General features: G+C 41.2%; 1 protein-coding gene across 2 annotated transcripts in view; it reads right to left on the reverse strand.

Moving 5' to 3' along the window:
• The window catches only part of ltbp4 (latent transforming growth factor beta binding protein 4), a 78714-nt gene that overhangs the window by 2870 nt on the left and 56787 nt on the right, over positions 1-19057 (reverse strand). For both annotated transcript variants that reach the window (XM_089014503.1, XM_089014504.1), the window contains 9 exons: positions 18906-19028; positions 13277-13639; positions 13131-13202; positions 12936-13064; positions 9381-9521; positions 9154-9306; positions 8959-9039; positions 6646-6790; positions 2347-2495 (listed from right to left, as the gene is read on the reverse strand). In XM_089014503.1, coding sequence (XP_088870629.1) covers positions 2347-2495; positions 6646-6790; positions 8959-9039; positions 9154-9306; positions 9381-9521; positions 12936-13064; positions 13131-13202; positions 13277-13639; positions 18906-19028 — 1356 coding nt within the window. The remainder of the gene's footprint in view (positions 1-2346; positions 2496-6645; positions 6791-8958; positions 9040-9153; positions 9307-9380; positions 9522-12935; positions 13065-13130; positions 13203-13276; positions 13640-18905; positions 19029-19057) is intronic.

The raw sequence follows: 19057 nt of genomic DNA on the forward strand, positions 1-19057 counted from the left end.
GCTATCTAAGTGGTTAGCTATCTAGCTAGCTATCTGTTGGCTCCCTATTAGCTATCTACTAGCTGGCTAGGTAGTTTTCTATCTGTGTATTTAATAGTGACATTCAGTGTATTAGCTAACTACCTATCTATTCGTCATGGAGCTATGTAGGTGGCTAGCTATCTAGCTAGCTATCCATTGGCTATCTATTAGCTATCTACTCGCTGGCTAGCAACCAGCGTTCACTCTACCCGGAGGTAACACAGCAGCAAAGTTATGAAAGGAAGAGGAAAGGAAAGAAATAAGTAGAAAACAAAATACAGGAGCTGCTGTAAAAATGCTTTTGAAAAAGGTTGTCATAACAACACAGTTGCTTTCAATATTGAACTTGTAGCAGACGTGCACATTCCGCCATGGCATCCATGATCCACTAGTGAAAACGACGCTTTGATCTAGAACTGCTTCATGCAACAAAGAGGGTGCAGGAAGTGCTTAAGATTGAATGACTGTATCTTTGTGTTGTCATATTATTTAGTTTTTTTGTTGTTCTATTGACTTCAAGATGGTGCCGCGAGAATGGCCGCCTCTACAGCAGCTCCTGTATTTTGTTTTTCTACTTTTTCCTTTCATCACTTTGCTGCTGTGAAATAATAATAATAAAAATACATTTGATTTTTAAGCGCCTTTCAAAACTCTCAAGGTCCCTTGACAGTCACAGGATACATTTTTTTTCTGTTGGTGAGCAGCGGCAGCCACGCGCGCAAGCGTCCACTCAACCCGGAAGTAACTCAAATAGATAGAAAACTCGCTAGCTAGCCAATAGATAGCTAATTGATAGACAGCTAGCTAGGTAGCCGTATAACTAATAGATCGCCAGCTACATAGCTAGTGAGCCAGCCAGATAGCTAATAGATAGAAAATAGATAGCCAGCTAGGTAGTAATCATAATAACCATAATAATAATCACCATAACCATAATAATAATGGTAAAAATAACAATATACAATGATACATTGGCTTACGAACTTAATTGGTTCCCAGACAGTGTGTAAGGCGAAGAGTGTGTATCCCAAACATTAATTTCTCAAAGGAACTCATTAAAATGAGAACAATCCGTTCCCAGGTCCCCATAAAACATCATTTTCAACTAAATAAGCCTGAAAACTACACACAATATACCTTATTTTAAGTATATGAAATGTGCTATGGTATTTTAATTAGAGAAATAAACTGTACAGTATAATAAAGTTGTTGTATTTACCTTTGTGATGGTCGTTGATGGCTTGATGGAATGGAGTGGCCGGTTTCATCAGCATTAAACACTTGATGAGGAAAATAGCCTTCTTCTTTCACCATCTTGAGGAATGAGCCCTTGTAGGTGCTTTCTCTGCGATAATTTTACCTTGTTCCTCATCAATTGTGTTCTGTTTAGCTGGGTTGATAGCTTTTTGTATCAAGTGTACAGATGGTTTATGCAGGTAATTTGTGGAGCCTGATTGATGGGATATTTTAACCTTGCAGTCTACACTCTGCCTTTGAACTATCAAAGTTGAAACAAGTCCAAATTTCACTGTTTTCTATCCATTTTCTCACTCATAGTAGTCTGCCTGTCTTTAATCCCCCCCCCCCACTGCTGCGTTCTTGACCAATTCCGCGGCTTTACTCGAAGACTGGGGGTGGGGCATAGAGGACAAAAAAATGTCGGCTGCCACTTTCTTTTTTGGAGAACGGGCTTGTTCGCGAACGACACATCACTCATTGTGGCGCTCTGTGTGTATCCCTAAAAATAGTTCGTATGCCAAGGTAAACTTTTTAATAAATTTAACGTTCGTAAACCGAAAAGTTCGTAAGCCAAGAGCTTTATAAACCGAAATACTACTACTGTACGAATAACATACAAATAATAATCTAAACCAATGTGGCGAGGGCAAGACATACAGACAGAAATGTCAATTTCTCCATTGCAGGACTAAGAAGGGCTGATCCAGGGGTGTCAAAGTCATTTTTTGCTGCGGGCCACATTGTAGTTATGGTTTCCTCTCGAGGGCCGTTATGAATTTGGGGAACCCATTAGGATGATTAAATCCCTTCAAATATTACATATAGAGCACACAGCAAATTAATGAATAACTCGTTTTCAAATCTGAAGTCAAGAATAATGACTTTTATTGTGGTTGACATCCAAAAATATGAAATTTTGGCTCAGATTTTAGCAATCATCATGGAATTTAACAAGTTTGATTTGCTTTTGCGGGCCGAAAAAAAATGATGTGGCGGGCCGCATTTGGCCCGCGGGCCTTGACTTTGACACCTGTGGGCTGATCCAATCCGATCCGATTTGTTGCACTTGCAGTTTGGTCCACTTACGCTCATACAGCCTCCTGGGCGACGTAGGTGGTCCGGGCCCCCACGGGTCGCCTTCTTCGTCCTCGTCAAAAGGAGGAGAGCCTTGAGGAAGTGGCGCCAAGTAGAGAGGCGGCGAGTCCTCGTAGGCTCGCCCCGGGTAATAATCCTCGCTGGGCACAAAACCAGCCGACTCCATCAACATGGTGCGGATTCGTACGCCGCAGAAAACAGTCCCCGCCGCTTCCTGTACTTTATGATTTCAAAACAGCCAAATACGCAACTACTAGCAATATTTCTGTGTAAGCTCTCAGTCGTACAGGAGTGGTCCATCGATGAGAAGGTTTCTTCAGCCGTCATCTGTACAAAAGTGAAGGTTTCGGACGTTTCGCCTCCTATCCAAGAGGCTTCGTCAGCGAACTAAAGTCTGACTGTCGTATCGGCCCCATTTATATATCCCTAATGTCCAGACAACATAAAATTCCTACTTATTAAATTCCTACTTATTTCAAACCGATAAACACGTTAAGGCAAAAATTAGTGCATCCAAAAGATAGGCTACCAAAGGAAAAACAAAGTAATGTAGTTTATTCCATACATTGTAAGAATGAAAATTGTAAAGAGCAGTACATTGGGGAGACTAAACAAATTCGCAAAAAAAGACTATCAACATCGCAGGGATAATCCTAGTGGGCCTCAATCGGCAGTACATTTGCACCTAAAAGCTAGCAACCACTCATTTGATGACAATGAGGTTAAAATCTTAGCGAAAGAACATAGATGGTTTGAAAGGGGAGTAAAAGAAGCGATTCTTATAAAACAACAAAATCCTTCTTTAAACCGTTTTGGTGGGGTGAGGTTCAATTTGGATCGTTCATACAATAGCCTGCTCAGGCAACACAGGTTAGGCAACATTCGTAATGCTGATGAGGGTCGTTATGCTGATGAGGTGATACCGGTGGGAGTGGGGGTAATAGGCCAGTCGTTAGTCAGGAATGTAGGAACAATCAGTGGGGCCACAGGGAGGGGTCCTCTGCCCCCCCAACCTGAGAGTAGTGACCAATCATAGCTGTGTTCGGCGCCGCCATGTCTGGACATTAGGGATATATAAATGGGGCCGATACGACCAGTCAGACTTTAGTTCGCTGACGAAGCCTCTTGGATAGGAGGCGAAACGTCCGAAACCTTCACTTTTGTACAGATGACGGCTGAAGAAACCTTCTCATCGATACTAGCAATATTGTTGAAAGAACAGTTACGCTAGTAGCATGCAGCACCCCCCCCAAAAAAAAATGTCATCAAGGAATCCAATAGTTTAAAGGAGACCAAAGAAAAACACCATTAACTAACTAGCTGGCTATCTATCAAGCTAACTATTTTTTGTCTATTAGCTGGCTATCCAGCTAGCTATTCACAGTCTATTACCTATCTAACTAACTAGCTGGTTATCTAGCTAGCTAGTTATCTATTGGCTATATATCAAGCTACCTATTAGCTATCTGTATGGCTGGGTATATAGCTAGCTATCTATTTGTTGTCTATTAGCTATCTAACTAACTAGCTGTTATCTATCTAGCTATCTATTGGCTATCTATCAAGCTAGCTATCCATTAGCTATCTATATGGCTGGCGATCTATTTGCTTTCTGTTAGCTATCTAACTAACTAGCTGTTATCTATCTAGCTATCTATTGGCTATCTATCAAGCTAGCTATCTATATGGCTGGCAATCTAGCAGCTATTTATTGTCTATTAGCTATGGTGAGTATAGTTTTTGCTTTTTTGAATGTTGCTGTGCCGCTGACCATTTTGTGTTTGGGAGTCTTTTACTGAGCGAGTTGCTTGTTCTGTAGCCACAAAGGGACATAAGTCTTCTTGTGCCGGTCCCAAGCCCGGATAAATACAGAGGGTTGTGTCAGGAAGGGCATCCGACGTAAAGGCTTGGCCAAAACAAACATGTTGATCAAACCTCTAAAGATGGAGGACACTGATTTGCTGTGGTGACGCCTTGAAGGGAAAAGCCAAAAAGAAGAGGAGGAGCTATCTAACTAAATAGCTGGTTATCATGCTATCGATCTATTGGCTATGTATCAAGCTAGCTATTTGTTAGCTATCTACATGGATGGCGATCTAGCTAGCTATCTATTTGCTGTCTAGCTATCTAACTAACTAGCTGTTATCTATCTATCTATCTATCTATCTATCTATCTATCTATCTATCTAACTAATTAGCTGGTTATCTAGCGAGCTATCTTTTGGCTATCTATCAAGCTAACTACCTACAGGTAACATCCGTGTTATGACCGGGTTCTGTTCCAACAAAACGGTCGCAAATCGAAAAGCATTCAAAATGGCTGATGCGAGGATCCTGTGATCATAACAAACGACGACACGCTGGCATCTCCTATGCGACAGGATAGTATACGATGTCAACCTGTTGTTTTTAAGCAATGTTTTCTATTGAATACGAAAATGTTGACTGTTCATTTATAAATCTTATAACTTTTAGTGTCATTTTAATCATTTTTATTATTATCGATCTTTCTTACTGTGTCGATGCACACGCTTTCTGCTGACCCAAATACGCACGGCTTCCCACGCATGCGAGCTGTCCAAACATGGCTCTCCCTGCTAACGGAGAACCCGCTTTCACCACTTCCTTCTTCAGGACAGCGGGTACGAAAACGGGCCGCGGTCAACTTGTATTCCCCTGGTCCTCTTTTTGCGATCAGCGCTTTGTGTTGTAGTTTAATAAATCATCCTGCACGGACCTCTGTCTCTGTCACGTTGCTGGCTGTAGCGGTGGCAGCTGTAGAATTAAAAAAAAAAAAAAGGTCTGGCGGTCGTGGTCGTAAGTACGGGTGGTCGTAACTCGCGCCAGTCGTAAATCGGATGTTACCTGTCTTATAATAATAATAATAATAATAATAATAATAATAATAATAATAATAATACATTTCATTTATAAGCGCCTTTCGAAACTATCAAGGACACTTGATAATTTCGAAACTTGGTAATTTTTTTGTGCGGGTGAGCAGCGGTAGCCATTCGCGCCAGCGTTCACTCTACCCTATTAGCTATGGATATGTCTAGCTATCTGGCTAGCTATCTATTAACTAGCTATTAGCCAGCTAGCTAGCTATCTTTCTATTTATTTGAGTTATTCCGGGTTGAGTGAACGCTGGTGCGTGTTGTTGGCCGTAATCTTTGTTTACATTTTGAACTTCCTCATACGTCATATCCTGCCTTCCTTTACATGGTGTCACATTTTCATTACGTCACATCCTGTCGCGTCATATACTATGCGCCGTATAAATACTCCTGCAGCCCGTTCCTCTCTCTCTCCATGCTCCCTCCGCGGCCGACACCGCGATGTCCCCGCGCTCTCCCAAATTAAATCAACTTTCTGTTCAAGACCTGGCTCCCTGATGATTTAACCATCGATCTCCATCAACACCCGTCGAAGCAATGAACCAAGGGCGAACGATAAAAATAATCCAACACGTGTGGTTTCCGCTGCTCACCCACAGAAAAAAACTTCTCCTGTGACTGTAAAGTGACCTTGAGAGTTTTGAAAAGCGCATAGAAATGAAACGATAATACGATAGTAATAATAATAATCGCAGGGATAATACTAGTGGGCCTCAATCGCCAGTACATATGCACCTAAAAGCTAGCAACCACTCATTTGACGACAATGAGGTTAAAATCTTAGCGAAATAAAATAGATGGTTTGAAAGGGGAGTAAAAGAAGCGATTTTCATAAAACAGCAAAATCCTTCCCTTAACCGTAATGGTGGGGTGAGGTTCAATTTGGATCGTTCGTACAATAGATTGCTTAGGGAACATAGGATTAGTCATGCTGATGAGGTGATACCAGGGCCAATTGGGCAATCAGGCCAGTTGTAAGTCAGGACAACAGAAGCTATCAGTGGAGTCGTCCTTTGCTCCCCCCAACCTGAGAGCAGGGACCTATCATAGTAGAGTCCGGCATCGCCATGTCGGGACAGTAGGGATATATATAAAGGGCCGAAACTACCAGTAAGACTTTAGTTTGCTGACGAAGCTTCTTGGATGGGAAGCGAAACGTCCGACACCTTCAAAGAAGTACAGATGACGGCGGAAGAAACCTTTTCATCGATGGACCACTCCTGTACGACTGAGAGCTGACACAGACGAAATGGAGGCACTATAAATTCCAGTTTAGGAAAAAAAAATCTCAAATATGCCCTCCAATTTTTTTGTTGAAAAGTTGAAGTTGCCTAGTAGCGCAAGAAGGAGCCACGTTAGCCATTAGCGTTACCGTAATTTTTTTCACTCTTACTCAAAGTGTCCAGGGTAGCCGTCGGCCGGCGCCGACCCGCCCTGGAAATCGTAGCCGCCTCCCCCTCCCGGGGTGTAGTCGTCATCGTCATCGTCATAGTCCGGGGGGAAGGCGTCATTGCTAAACGGGGGGAGGAAGGGGGGCCCTTGGAGGAGAGGAGACCACAAATCACAACTTTTTACTTCATCATTTCTTAACTCATTTACTGCCATTCACAAATTGATTCGGGAATTGAAAATAGGACGTAGGGTGCCATTCGGGTTTGGTTTTTTTCATGCTTGGGTGCAGATAAAGCGCTGGTCAGACATCCGGTGATGTTTTTTTTTTGGGGGGGTTGCTTTGCTAAACCTCAATGTGAACCGGATTTGTTCAGGTTTCAGGGTTTTTTTTCATGCTTGGGTGCAGTTAAAACGCTGGTCAGACCTCTGGCGATGTTTTTTATTTAGAGGGGGCTTGCTTTGCTAAACCTCAATGTGAACGAATTTGTTCAGGTCTCGTTTCTTTCATGCTTGGGTGCAGTTAAAACGCTTGTGAGACCTCTTGTGATGTTTCTTTTGGGGGTGTGTGGGGGGGGGTTGCTTTGCTAAACCTCAATGCAAACCGAATTCGTTTGTTTTTTTCATGCTTGGGTGCCGATAAAGTGTTAGTCAGACTTCTGGCAATGTTTCTTTTTTGGGGGTTGCTTTGTAACTGAATTAAATTGAACTGAATTATTTCAGGTTCCGTTGTTTTTTTTTTCATGCTTGGGTGACGATAAAGCGCTGGTCAGACCTCTGGCGATGTTTATTTTTTTTGGGGCGGGGGGTTGCTTTGCTAAACCTCAATGTGAAGCTAATTTCTTCATGTTTCCGTTTTTTTTCATGCTTATGTGCCGATAAAGCGCTGGTCAGACCTCTGGTTTTTTGAGGGGTGTTGCTTTGCTAAACCTCAATGTGAACCTAATTTGTTCGGGTTTCGTTTTTCATGCTTGGGTGCTGATAAAGCGCTGGTCAGACCACTGGCAATGTTTTTTGAGGGGGTTGCTTTGCTAAACCTCAATGTGAACCTAATTTGTTAAGGTTTCTTTTTTTTTTTCATGCTTGGGTGCCGATAAAGTGCTGGTCAGACCTCTAGCAATGTTTTTCCCCTTCCACAAGGGGCAGCATTTCACTTTTTGTCCATGTTAGCGCTTTGCTCCAGCTTCAGCTGTTGTTAAAGCGCTATAACAACCAATATCTTTTTTTCTGATGAAAGAAGAGAGTCTAAGGTTTGTTACGTTGCATTGAATGTTTATGTAGTCCTAAAAGTCAATATTCTGTGGGTCCTGGAATTCAAGTGAAAATGACAAAAACCCTGGCACTGGAGTCAACACAGTGAATGAGTTAATTACTTTAAATAATAGTATTTAATTTAATCAATTATTAAATAATTGCCTAAAAACGCAATGAACTCTTAAAGGACAACCGACGTCACTTTTTTGTTTCTTAACTGACATCAGAAAAACATTTTATAGCATCTAAAATACCCAAAACACGCAGGCTAATATTTTTATTCAAATGCAAAACACCAATAAAAATGACTTCAAGTGTCCAAAATCTGCAAAAAATTGAGCTGCGAATTGGGCCTCCCCAGTTTGTGACGTCACGCCAAGACGTCTTGCATTGCTTGAGAATCAAAACGATGGCTTCAGATTCGGACAATATGCTTTCTTGTTACACATCCACCAGTTATGAATATGATTCAAACAGTTCTGAAGAGGAAAGCATACATGTTTGCAATCCATTAAAGAATTTGTTCCATGCCATTTTGAGGCAACATTGGGGAGAAACGATCACCAGAAAAGAGGCACAAAATGGCGACCTCCTGTGACCTCCTCCGTTTCCACAGGCTAATAAATTCCTCATATGGAGCTTGGACGCCCTCTTCTGGTGGCTTTTGGGTGCAACACAAGGTTTTCAGACCAAACAATACAGCAAAATACATTGACGTGATGGAAGGACTGCTACAATATGTCTTTTTTTTCTGTCAGGGGGCGTTCCTTTACTGACGTCATGTACGGACTCGTCACCAACTCAAAAACAAGACTTCCTGAATATTCAGCGCGAGTCTTAAAACGTAAAATATAGCTATATGCGGTGGAATCTTATTAAAATACGCTCAGTAGAAGTCATTTGAAGCCATTTTACAAATTATGGACACAACTTGTCCGGAGACGTCGGTTGTCCTTTAAAGTGCTGGTCAGACCTCTGGACATGTTTTTTTCTTTGCGTTGCTTTGCTAAACCTCAATGTGCCAAACAGGGGAGGGTGCCGATGGAAAAAAAAAGTGTTGTACCTCCACCTCTTCTTGGTCCAAGCGCTTCCGGGTCAGGGAAGACGACGGCAGGGAAGGAGCTGCAGAGGCTGCCAAAGTCATCTGTGCAAAAAACAAACCACGTTAGCGTCACCAGAATCATCAAAAATCCCTCCGAAAAGTATCGACCAGAAAGGTTTTTTATTTTTGGGGTGGGCAGCAAGCCGTCCTTGTTACCCGAGTCGGTTTGCGGGCAGAGGGCGCACTCCATGCCCCAGCCTTGACCGTAGAGACAGCAGCAGTCGCTGAAGGTGACTTGCGCCCCCACCAGGGGACTCTGGCACATCAGCCCGGCGGTCACCGTCTGCCAGCACACCGACAAGTTGTCATCTGGCAGGGAAGACACGTGCATGCATGAGCGACGGAAGAGCTTTGCGACCAATCCAACGCGACCGACGTCTTACCGGGCGCCAGGTGAGAGGCGTTGACGCACTTTCGTTGCGTGTCGTCCAGCACGAGAGGCGGTGGGCAGCCGCAGTAAAAGGACCCCGGGGTGTTGATGCACGAGCCTCCCTCGCAACTCTCCTGCTCGCACTCGTCCAGATCTCCGAGAAGCACAAACGCGGCGCCAAGGTCAAAACCAAACGGCGAAAACCTCACGGAAATGGGATTCCACCGCACTTTGCGTTCATCCCAAATTGGTCGGGGTCCGCGACACCGACAGACCAATGGGGACGCATGGACAATGATACTTCAGCTCAAGAACTTAATAAACAAATGTGTGTAAGGCAAAAGGTTTGTCTTCCAAACATTTATTTCCCATCATAAACCATTAATATGAGAATAATCAGTTCCCAGGTCCACATAAAACATCATTTTCTACTAAATAACCCTTAAAACTACACAAAAGCAACCTTATTTTATGTATAATAAATGTGCTATTGGATTGTAACGAAAGAAATACAGTGATAACTTGGCTTAGAACTGAGTTGGTTCCCAGAAAGTGTGTGTAAGGTGAAAAGTGTGTCTTCCAAACATTTATTTGCCATAGGAAACCATCAAAATGAGAATAATATGTTCCCAGGTCCCCATAAAACATAATTTTCAACTAGAAAAGCCTACATAAAATAAGGTATATATTTGTGTAGTTTTAAAGGACAACCGACGTCTCTGGACAAGTTGTGTCCATTATTTGTAAAATAATTTGTAAAAAAACTTCAAATGACTTCTACTGAGTGTATTTTACAAAGATTCCACAGCATATTGCTATATTTTACGTTTTAAGACCGTCCGTACGTTACGTCACTGAACGAACGCCCCTGACCGAAAAAAAGGACACATTGTAGCAGTCCTTCTATCACGTCAATGCATTTTGCTGTGCTTGTTTGTTCTGAAAACGTCATGTAGCACCAAAAACAGCCAGAAGAGGGCGACCAAGTGACGATACCTACCGTGATGTCACGGTAGGTCTTGTCACTGACCGAGAAAGCGACATACAATGCATTTTGGGTACTTTGTTTGGTCTGAAAACATCATGTTGATTCGTGCTGATGGCGAAATTAGAAGGAAAACACATAAATAATGCGATGGAGAATCGTTGTGTGTTGCACCAAGACTACTATTTGATACTAGTTGACACAAATTCCCAGCAGACAAATCAGACCATTTCCAACGGAGCTTGGGCGCCGTCATGTGCATTTTCTGGGCGCTACATTGGAGTCCAGATGCCTCAAAATGATACTTCTTTAATCGATTGCAAACATTTATGCTTTCCTCTTCAAAACCATTTGAATCATATTCATAACTGGATGAGTAACAAGAAAGCATCTTCTCAGAATCTGAAACCATTGTTTTGATTCTCGAGCAAGTCAAGACGACTTGGCGTGATGTCACGAACAAGGGGGCGGGACCTTCTGAAACTGGCCATTTCCGGTTTCATTTTGAAGTAGTTTTGGGACACTTTAAGTCATTGTCATTGGTGTTTTCAATTGACTAAAAATATCAGCCTGCGTGTTTTGGGTATTTTAGATGCTTTAAAACGTTTTTCTGATGTCAGTTAGGAAACAAAAAATGGTGTTGGTTGTCCTTTAAAACGACACAAAATAGAATTTATTTTATGTATGATAAATGTGCTATTGTATTGTAATTAAAGAAATAAACTGTACAGTGATACCTTGGCTTACGAACTGAATTGGTTCCCAGAAAGTGTGTGTAAGGCGAAAAGTGCATCTGCCAAACATTTATTTCCCATAAAAAAACATTAAAATGAAAATAATCCGTTCCCAGGTCCCCATAAAACACAATTTTCTACTAAATAAGCCTTAAAACTACACAAAATATACCTTATTTATGTATAATAAATGTGCTAATGGATTGTAATGAAAGAAATAAACTACAGTGATACCTTGGCTCACGAACTTAATTGGTTCCCAGAAAGTGTGTGTAAGCCGAAGTTTGTCTTCCAAACATTTATTTCCCATAAGAAACCATTAAAATTAGAATAATCAGTTCCCAAGTCCCCATAAAACACAATTTTCTATTAAATGAGCCTTAAAACGACACAAAATTTACCTTATTTTATGTATAATAAATGTGCTATTTTATTGTAATGAAAGAAATAAAGTGTACAAGTGATACCTTGGCTCACGAACTTTGGTTCCCAGAAAGTGTGTGGAAGGTGAAAAGCTCGTCTGCCAAACATTTATTTCCCATAAGAAACCATTAAAATGAGAATAATCCGTTCCCAGGTCCCCATAAAACATATTTTTCTACTAAATAAGCCTTAAAAAATATGACAACAAATGCGCTAGAGCAACGTAAGCACACGGCGTGTCACAACAACATCAGTGACACCCTAATAAAGGCGGAAGTACACGCCGAAACATATCAGCTATCTATCTATCTATCTATCTATCTATCTATCTATCTATCTATCTATCTATCTATCTATCTATCTATCTATCTATCTATCTATCTATCTGTCTGTCTGTCTGTCTATCTATCTATCTATCTATCTATCTATCTATCTATCTATCGGCTATCTGTTGGCTATCTATTAGCTATCTATTAGCTGGTTAGCTAGCTTTCTATCTATTTACTTCCGGGTTGAGTGAACGCTGGTTCAGTGTATTAGCTAACTAACTATCTAGCTAGCTGGCTGAGAGCTATATAGCTATCTAAGTGGCTAGCTATCTAGCCATCTATCTGTTGGCTATCTATTAGCTATCTATTAGCTGGCTAGCTAGCTTTCTATCTATTTACTTCCGGGTTGAATTAACGCTGGCGCGTGTGGCTGCCGCTGCTCACCCACAGAAAAACCTATCCTGTGACTGTAAAGTGACCTTGAGAGTTTTGAAAGGCACTTAGAAATGAAATGTATTATTATTATTATTATTATTATAAATGTGCCATTGTATTGTAATAAAAGAAATAAACTGTACTGCATAATCAAGTTGTTTTATTGACCTTTGTGACGGTCGTTGATGTAGTTGCCTCTTGATGACATCCAAGTGAAGTTGCCATGCTTTCTGATACTAGCCTCACTCACACTGTCCCCTGCTAGCTGCTTTTTGTTAATCCCAATCAACAGAAGTTTTTCAACCTCTTCTATTGCCTGAGACCATTGTTAGACAACACAGAAACACCCATAGCCAGACGTAGCAATGGTCGACTTAGCTTAATGGTACTGGGACGCGAAGTCACACAAACGCGCACCTCGTTGGTGTTTTTTGATGATCTCCTTCTTTTGCTCGACCGTCATTTTCTTTTGTGTCCTCTTCGGCTTAACACTAGCCTGTGGTGGGGTCTTTTTCTGTCCCATATTAGCAAAAGTATTCCACTTGATAACAAACTATGTCTGCACTCAAATAAAGGGGGTGACGAAAACTATGCCAAAATTATATTATTGCGAATTTAATGTTTGTAAGGCGAAAGGTTCGTGAGCTAAAGCGTTCGTAAGCCGAGGTATCACTGTACTGGGGTTTCAGCTCGTCAGTACAGCATTAATACGCAATACGTACCGACACACTCTAGTAGCTCGACGCTGTAAACGAATCCGCTGGAGCAGTAACAGCTGTAACCGGGAATGTTGTTGACACAAACGCCGTTCTTGCACACCTGCGGATGGAAGCGCTTGCACTCGTCCACGTCTGACGGGGGGAGAGAAAAGGTCAATTGGCGACCGGTCCCGGCGACCGCTCCCTAAATGCCCCCACCTGCGTAGCTGAAGTCGGCCTCGCCGCCGCTCACGTATCCTCTGCCGCTGGGACACAGCGCCAGGAAATCGGCTGCGGGGAAAACGTCGGGCGTGAGTGACGTCACCCGGCAACGCGGCTCCGCGACCTCGCCGACCGGCCCTCACCTGAGTTGGCGGGGGGGCACGCCAGGAACCTGCAGCCCAGGCCCCAGCCGTCCCCCAGCGTGCAGCAGCACTCCTGCCGGCTGGTGTTGGCGGCCAGCAGGTGACACGACGACGACTCGCTGTTGTAGTAGCAGTCGCGCAGCTCACCCGGACGTGGCGCCGGCACCTCAAAGTCACCCGCGTGGAAGGTGGGCGAGGGCGAGGCACGGAGGAGGGGGACCGCCTCCGCCGCGCTCAGGCATCGGCGAGTGGCCGCGTCAAAGCGTTCTCCCGGCGCGTCGCACTGGCACGCGAACGAGCCTTCCAGGTTGGCGCATCGGGCCGAGCCGCACACGCCGGGCATGGACGCGCACTCGTCCTCGTCTGAAAAAGACGCGCAGACTCGTTAGGTTGAGCGAGTTAGATGAGCGAGCGTCCGCGGATTTTGGCCGCAAACGATTCCGCGTACCGAGTAGTGACGGGAATTCCGATTCCTTTCAGAGAGCCGGTTCTTTTGGCTCGGCTCACAAAAAAGATCGGGTGTTTTTACTCCCAAATGACTCCTCGTTTTTTTTTTTTTTTTGCTTAAATTAAGCAACTACCAACAATCATGTAAAATCATGTGAGAAACAATTTGCTCGTGTAAAAAAAATACACTATATCAAAGAATGAAATGGCTTGATTTATATGTGCACTAGTGATGGGAATTCCGGCTCTTTTGGCTCAGCTCACTAAAAAGATCTGGCTCTTTTGGCTCCCAAATGGCTCCTCAGTTTGTTTTTGTTTTTTAAATGAATTAACTACCAAAAATCATGTAAAACTTTCTTCACTTTGCTGCTGTGAAAATGTAAATTTCTCCATTGCGAGACTAATAATCCAAATTACGTGAAAAACAATTTGCTCGTGTAAAAAAAATACACTATATCAAAGAATGTATTGAAATGGCTTGATTTATATGTGCACTAGTGATGGGAATTCCGGCTCTTTTGGCTCAGCTCACTAAAAGGATCTGGCTCTTTTGGCTCCCAAATGGCTCCTCAGTTTGTTTTTGTTTTTTAAATTAATTAACTACCAAAAATCATGTAAAACTTTCAGCACTTTGCTGATGTGAAAATGTAAATTTCTCCATTGCGAGACTAATAATCCAAATTACGTGAAAAACAATTTGCTCGTGTAAAAAAAATACACTATATCAAAGAATGTATTGAAATGGCTTGATTTATATGTGCACTAGTGATGGGAATTCCGGCTCTTTTGGCTCAGCTCACTAAAAGGATCTGGCTCTTTTGGCTCCCAAATGGCTCCTCAGTTTGTTTTTGTTTTTTAAATTAATTAACTACCAAAAATCATGTAAAACTTTCTTCACTTTGCTGATGTGAAAATGTAAATTTCTCCATTGCGAGACTAATAATCCAAATTACGTGAAAAACAATTTGCTCGTGTAAAAAAATACACTATATCAAAGAATGTATTGAAATGGCTTGATTTATATGTGCACTAGTGATGGGAATTCCGGCTCTTTTGGCTCAGCTCACTAAAAGGATCTGGCTCTTTTGGCTCTCAAATGGCTCCTCAGTTTGTTTTTGTTTTTTAAATTAATTAACTACCAAAAATCATGTAAAACTTTCAGCACTTTGCTGATGTGAAAATGTAAATTTCTCCATTGCGAGACTAATAATCCAAATTACGTGAAAAACGAATTACTCGTGTAAAAAATACACTTTATCAAAGAATGTATTGAAATGGCTTGATTTATATGTGCACTAGTGATGGGAATTCCGGCTCTTTTGGCTCAGCTCACTAAAAGGATCTGGCTCTTTTGGCTCCCAAATGGCTCCTCAGTTTGTTTTTGTTTTTTAAATTAATTAACTACCAAAAATCATGTCAAACTTTCTTCACTTTGCTGATGTGAAAATGTAAATTTCTCCATTGCGAGACTAATAATCCAAATTACGTGAAAAACAATTTGCTCGTGTAAAAAAATACACTATATCAAAGAATGTATTGAAATGGCTTGATTTATATGTGCACTAGTGATGGGAATTCCGGCTCTTTTGGCTCAGCTCACTAAAAGGATCTGGCTCTTTTGGCTCCCAAATGGCTCCTCAGTTTGTTTTTGTTTTTTAAATTAATTAACTACCAAAAATCATGTCAAACTTTCTTCACTTTGCTGCTGTGAAAATGTAAATTTCTCCATTGCGAGACTAATAATCCAAATTACGTGAAAAACAATTTGCTCGTGTAAAAAAAATACACTATATCAAAGAATGTATTGAAATGGCTTGATTTATATGTGCACTAGTGATGGGAATTCCGGCTCTTTTGGCTCAGCTCACTAAAAGGATCTGGCTCTTTTGGCTCCCAAATGGCTCTTCAGTTTGTTTTTGTTTTTCAAATTAACTACCAAAAATCATGTAAAACTTTCAGCACTTTGCTGATGTGAAAATGTAAATTTCTCCATTGCGAGACTAATAATCCAAATTACGTGAAAAACAATTTGCTCGTGTAAAAAAAATACACTATATCAAAGAATGTATTGAAATGGCTTGATTTATATGTGCACTAGTGATGGGAATTCCGGCTCTTTTGGCTCAGCTCACTAAAAGGATCTGGCTCTTTTGGCTCCCAAATGGCTCCTCAGTTTGTTTTTGTTTTTTAAATGAATTAACTACCAAAAATCATGTAAAACTTTCTTCACTTTGCTGCTGTGAAAATGTAAATTTCTCCATTGCGAGACTAATAATCCAAATTACGTGAAAAACAATTTGCTCGTGTAAAAAAAATACACTATATCAAAGAATGTATTGAAATGGCTTGATTTATATGTGCACTAGTGATGGGAATTCCGGCTCTTTTGGCTCAGCTCACTAAAAGGATCTGGCTCTTTTGGCTCTCAAATGGCTCCTCAGTTTGTTTTTGTTTTTTAAATTAATTAACTACCAAAAATCATGTAAAACTTTCAGCACTTTGCTGATGTGAAAATGTAAATTTCTCCATTGCGAGACTAATAATCCAAATTACGTGAAAAACGAATTACTCGTGTAAAAAATACACTTTATCAAAGAATGTATTGAAATGGCTTGATTTATATGTGCACTAGTGATGGGAATTCCGGCTCTTTTGGCTCAGCTCACTAAAAGGATCTGGCTCTTTTGGCTCCCAAATGGCTCCTCAGTTTGTTTTTGTTTTTTAAATTAATTAACTACCAAAAATCATGTAAAACTTTCTTCACTTTGCTGATGTGAAAATGTAAATTTCTCCATTGCGAGACTAATAATCCAAATTACGTGAAAAACAATTTGCTCGTGTAAAAAAAATACACTATATCAAAGAATGTATTGAAAGGGCTTGATTTATATGTGCACTAGTGATGGGAATTCCGGCTCTTTTGGCTCAGCTCACTAAAAGGATCTGGCTCTTTTGGCTCCCAAATGGCTCCTCAGTTTGTTTTTGTTTTTTAAATTAATTAACTACCAAAAATCATGTAAAACTGTCTTCACTTTGCTGATGTGAAAATGTAAATTTCTCCATTGCCAGACTAATAATCCAAATTACGTGAAAAACAATTTGCTCGTGTAAAAAAAATACACTATATCAAAGAATGTATTGAAATGGCTTGATTTATATGTGCACTAGTGATGGGAATTCCGGCTCTTTTGGCTCAGCTCACTAAAAGGATCTGGCTCTTTTGGCTCCCAAATGGCTCCTCAGTTTGTTTTTGTTTTTTAAATGAATTAACTACCAAAAATCATGTAAAACTTTCTTCACTTTGCTGCTGTGAAAATGTAAATTTCTCCATTGCGAGACTAATAATCCAAATTACGTGAAAAACAATTTGCTCGTGTAAAAAAAATACACTATATCAAAGAATGTATTGAAATGGCTTGATTTATATGTGTACTAGTGATGGGAATTCCGTCTCTTTTGGCTCAGCTCACTAAAAGGATCTGGCTCTTTTGGCTCCCAAATGGCTCTTCAGTTTGTTTTTGTTTTTCAAATTAACTACCAAAAATCATGTAAAACTTTCTTCACTTTGCTGCTGTGAAAATGTAAATTTCTCCATTGCGAGACTAATAATCCAAATTACGTGAAAAACGAATTACTCGTGTAAAAAAATACACTATATCAAATATTTTTATTTATATGCAGTGTCTGAAACGTTGAAAAGTTAGCGGACACCAGGGCAGACAACTCTGAAAAGTTGCCTGCCCGGTCATAAAATTGCCTGCCCCATTTTTCACAACTTGAAACACAATAAGACGACTAATCCAAAAAAAAAAAAATAATATTATTGCAGGTACAGGTAAAGTATTATGGATTTTTTTTTAATTAAAGATGTACCTACCACAAATGCTCCCTTGCTTAATTGATGGTAAATATCCCTTGCGGATGATTTTGCTCCAATTGTCGTACACTGTTCGGCATGTTAAACAATACAATGTTTGCATTACGTCATCTGCTACAAGCCATGTGAACTCCTCTTTCCACCACGCTTTTAATAATAATAATAATAATGATATATTTAATTTCTAAGCGCCTTTCAAAACTCTCAAGTACACTTTACAGTCACGGAATAATGTACGTTTACATTTTGTAGCGTCAGAAATTTTGTTAGCTTCTTTTGAATCTGTTCTCTGGGGCTGAGGTTCTGGGCGTCTACTTTGCAAAATCATATGCAAATGCACGACCTTATAATGCTCGGGAAAGTCCAGAAGCACGAAGCAGGCTTCCGATTGGCTGCCGTGCCGAGGATGCAAATTGCCAAACGAACCGAAGATTTTGAAATCTGAATAATTTGTTCCGATTTCGAAATCTTCGTTCAAAATTTGCACGCCACGGGCGTCCGGACAGACGTTTTTTCAGACACTGTTATATGGCTTGATTTATATGTGCACAGAAAGCATCGATGAACTTGTATTTTCCCTGTGGTGACTTTTTGGAGCCATTCTTGGACTCCAGCACGTTCTTTGTCATATATGATTCTTTGACAAAGTCTTTTTAGAATCACAAGCCTTTAATAGCCCAACAATGGGGATATTTCCTGCTTGGAATTGCATAGATCACTGCTGCGTGTGTCTGTAATTCTCCCCTCACTCCTCTACCACCGATCTTGACCAATCACATGCGGCTTGAACTGAAGACTGGGGGCAGGGAATAGTTATTAGCTCGCTAGGTAGCTTTCTATCTATTTGAGTTATTAGTTAGATAGCTAGATTTCCATCTGCCGAGTGTGGCTGCCGCTGCTCACCCACAGAAAAACTTATCCTCTGGCTGTAAAGTGACCTTGAGAGTTTTGAAAGGTGCTTAGAAATCAAATGTATTATTATTATTATTATTATCATTATTATTATTATCATCTATTAACGAGCTAGGTAGCTTTCTATCTGTGTGAGTTACTTCTTGGTTGAGCGGACGCTGGCGCGTGTGGCTGCCGGTGCTCACCCACAGAAAAACTGATCCTGTGACTGTAAAGTGACCTTGACAGTTTTGAAAGGCGCTTAGAAATCAAATGTATTATTATTATTATTATTATTATTATTATTATTAAAAAAAAGTCGGCTCCCATTTCCGGCTCCTTGTTAGGAGCCGGCTCTGTTGGTTCACTTCAGTCTAAGAACCGAGTCGTTCGCGAACGCCACATCACTAGTACCCAGGCAGGCGTCGCTCTCCGGGGTGCTGACGAATCCTTGCCGGCATCGGCACATGAAGGACCCTCGGGTGTTGACGCACTCGCCGTCGGCGCACAGGTTGGCCCTCGCGCACTCGTCCACGTCTACGGTAAAGGCGTGTCAGGAGCCCGTC

The sequence above is a fragment of the Hippocampus bargibanti genome, linkage group LG14, assembly GCF_051943395.1.
Source record: "Hippocampus bargibanti isolate YZ-2025 linkage group LG14, ASM5194339v1, whole genome shotgun sequence".
Taxonomy (NCBI): domain Eukaryota; kingdom Metazoa; phylum Chordata; class Actinopteri; order Syngnathiformes; family Syngnathidae; genus Hippocampus; species Hippocampus bargibanti.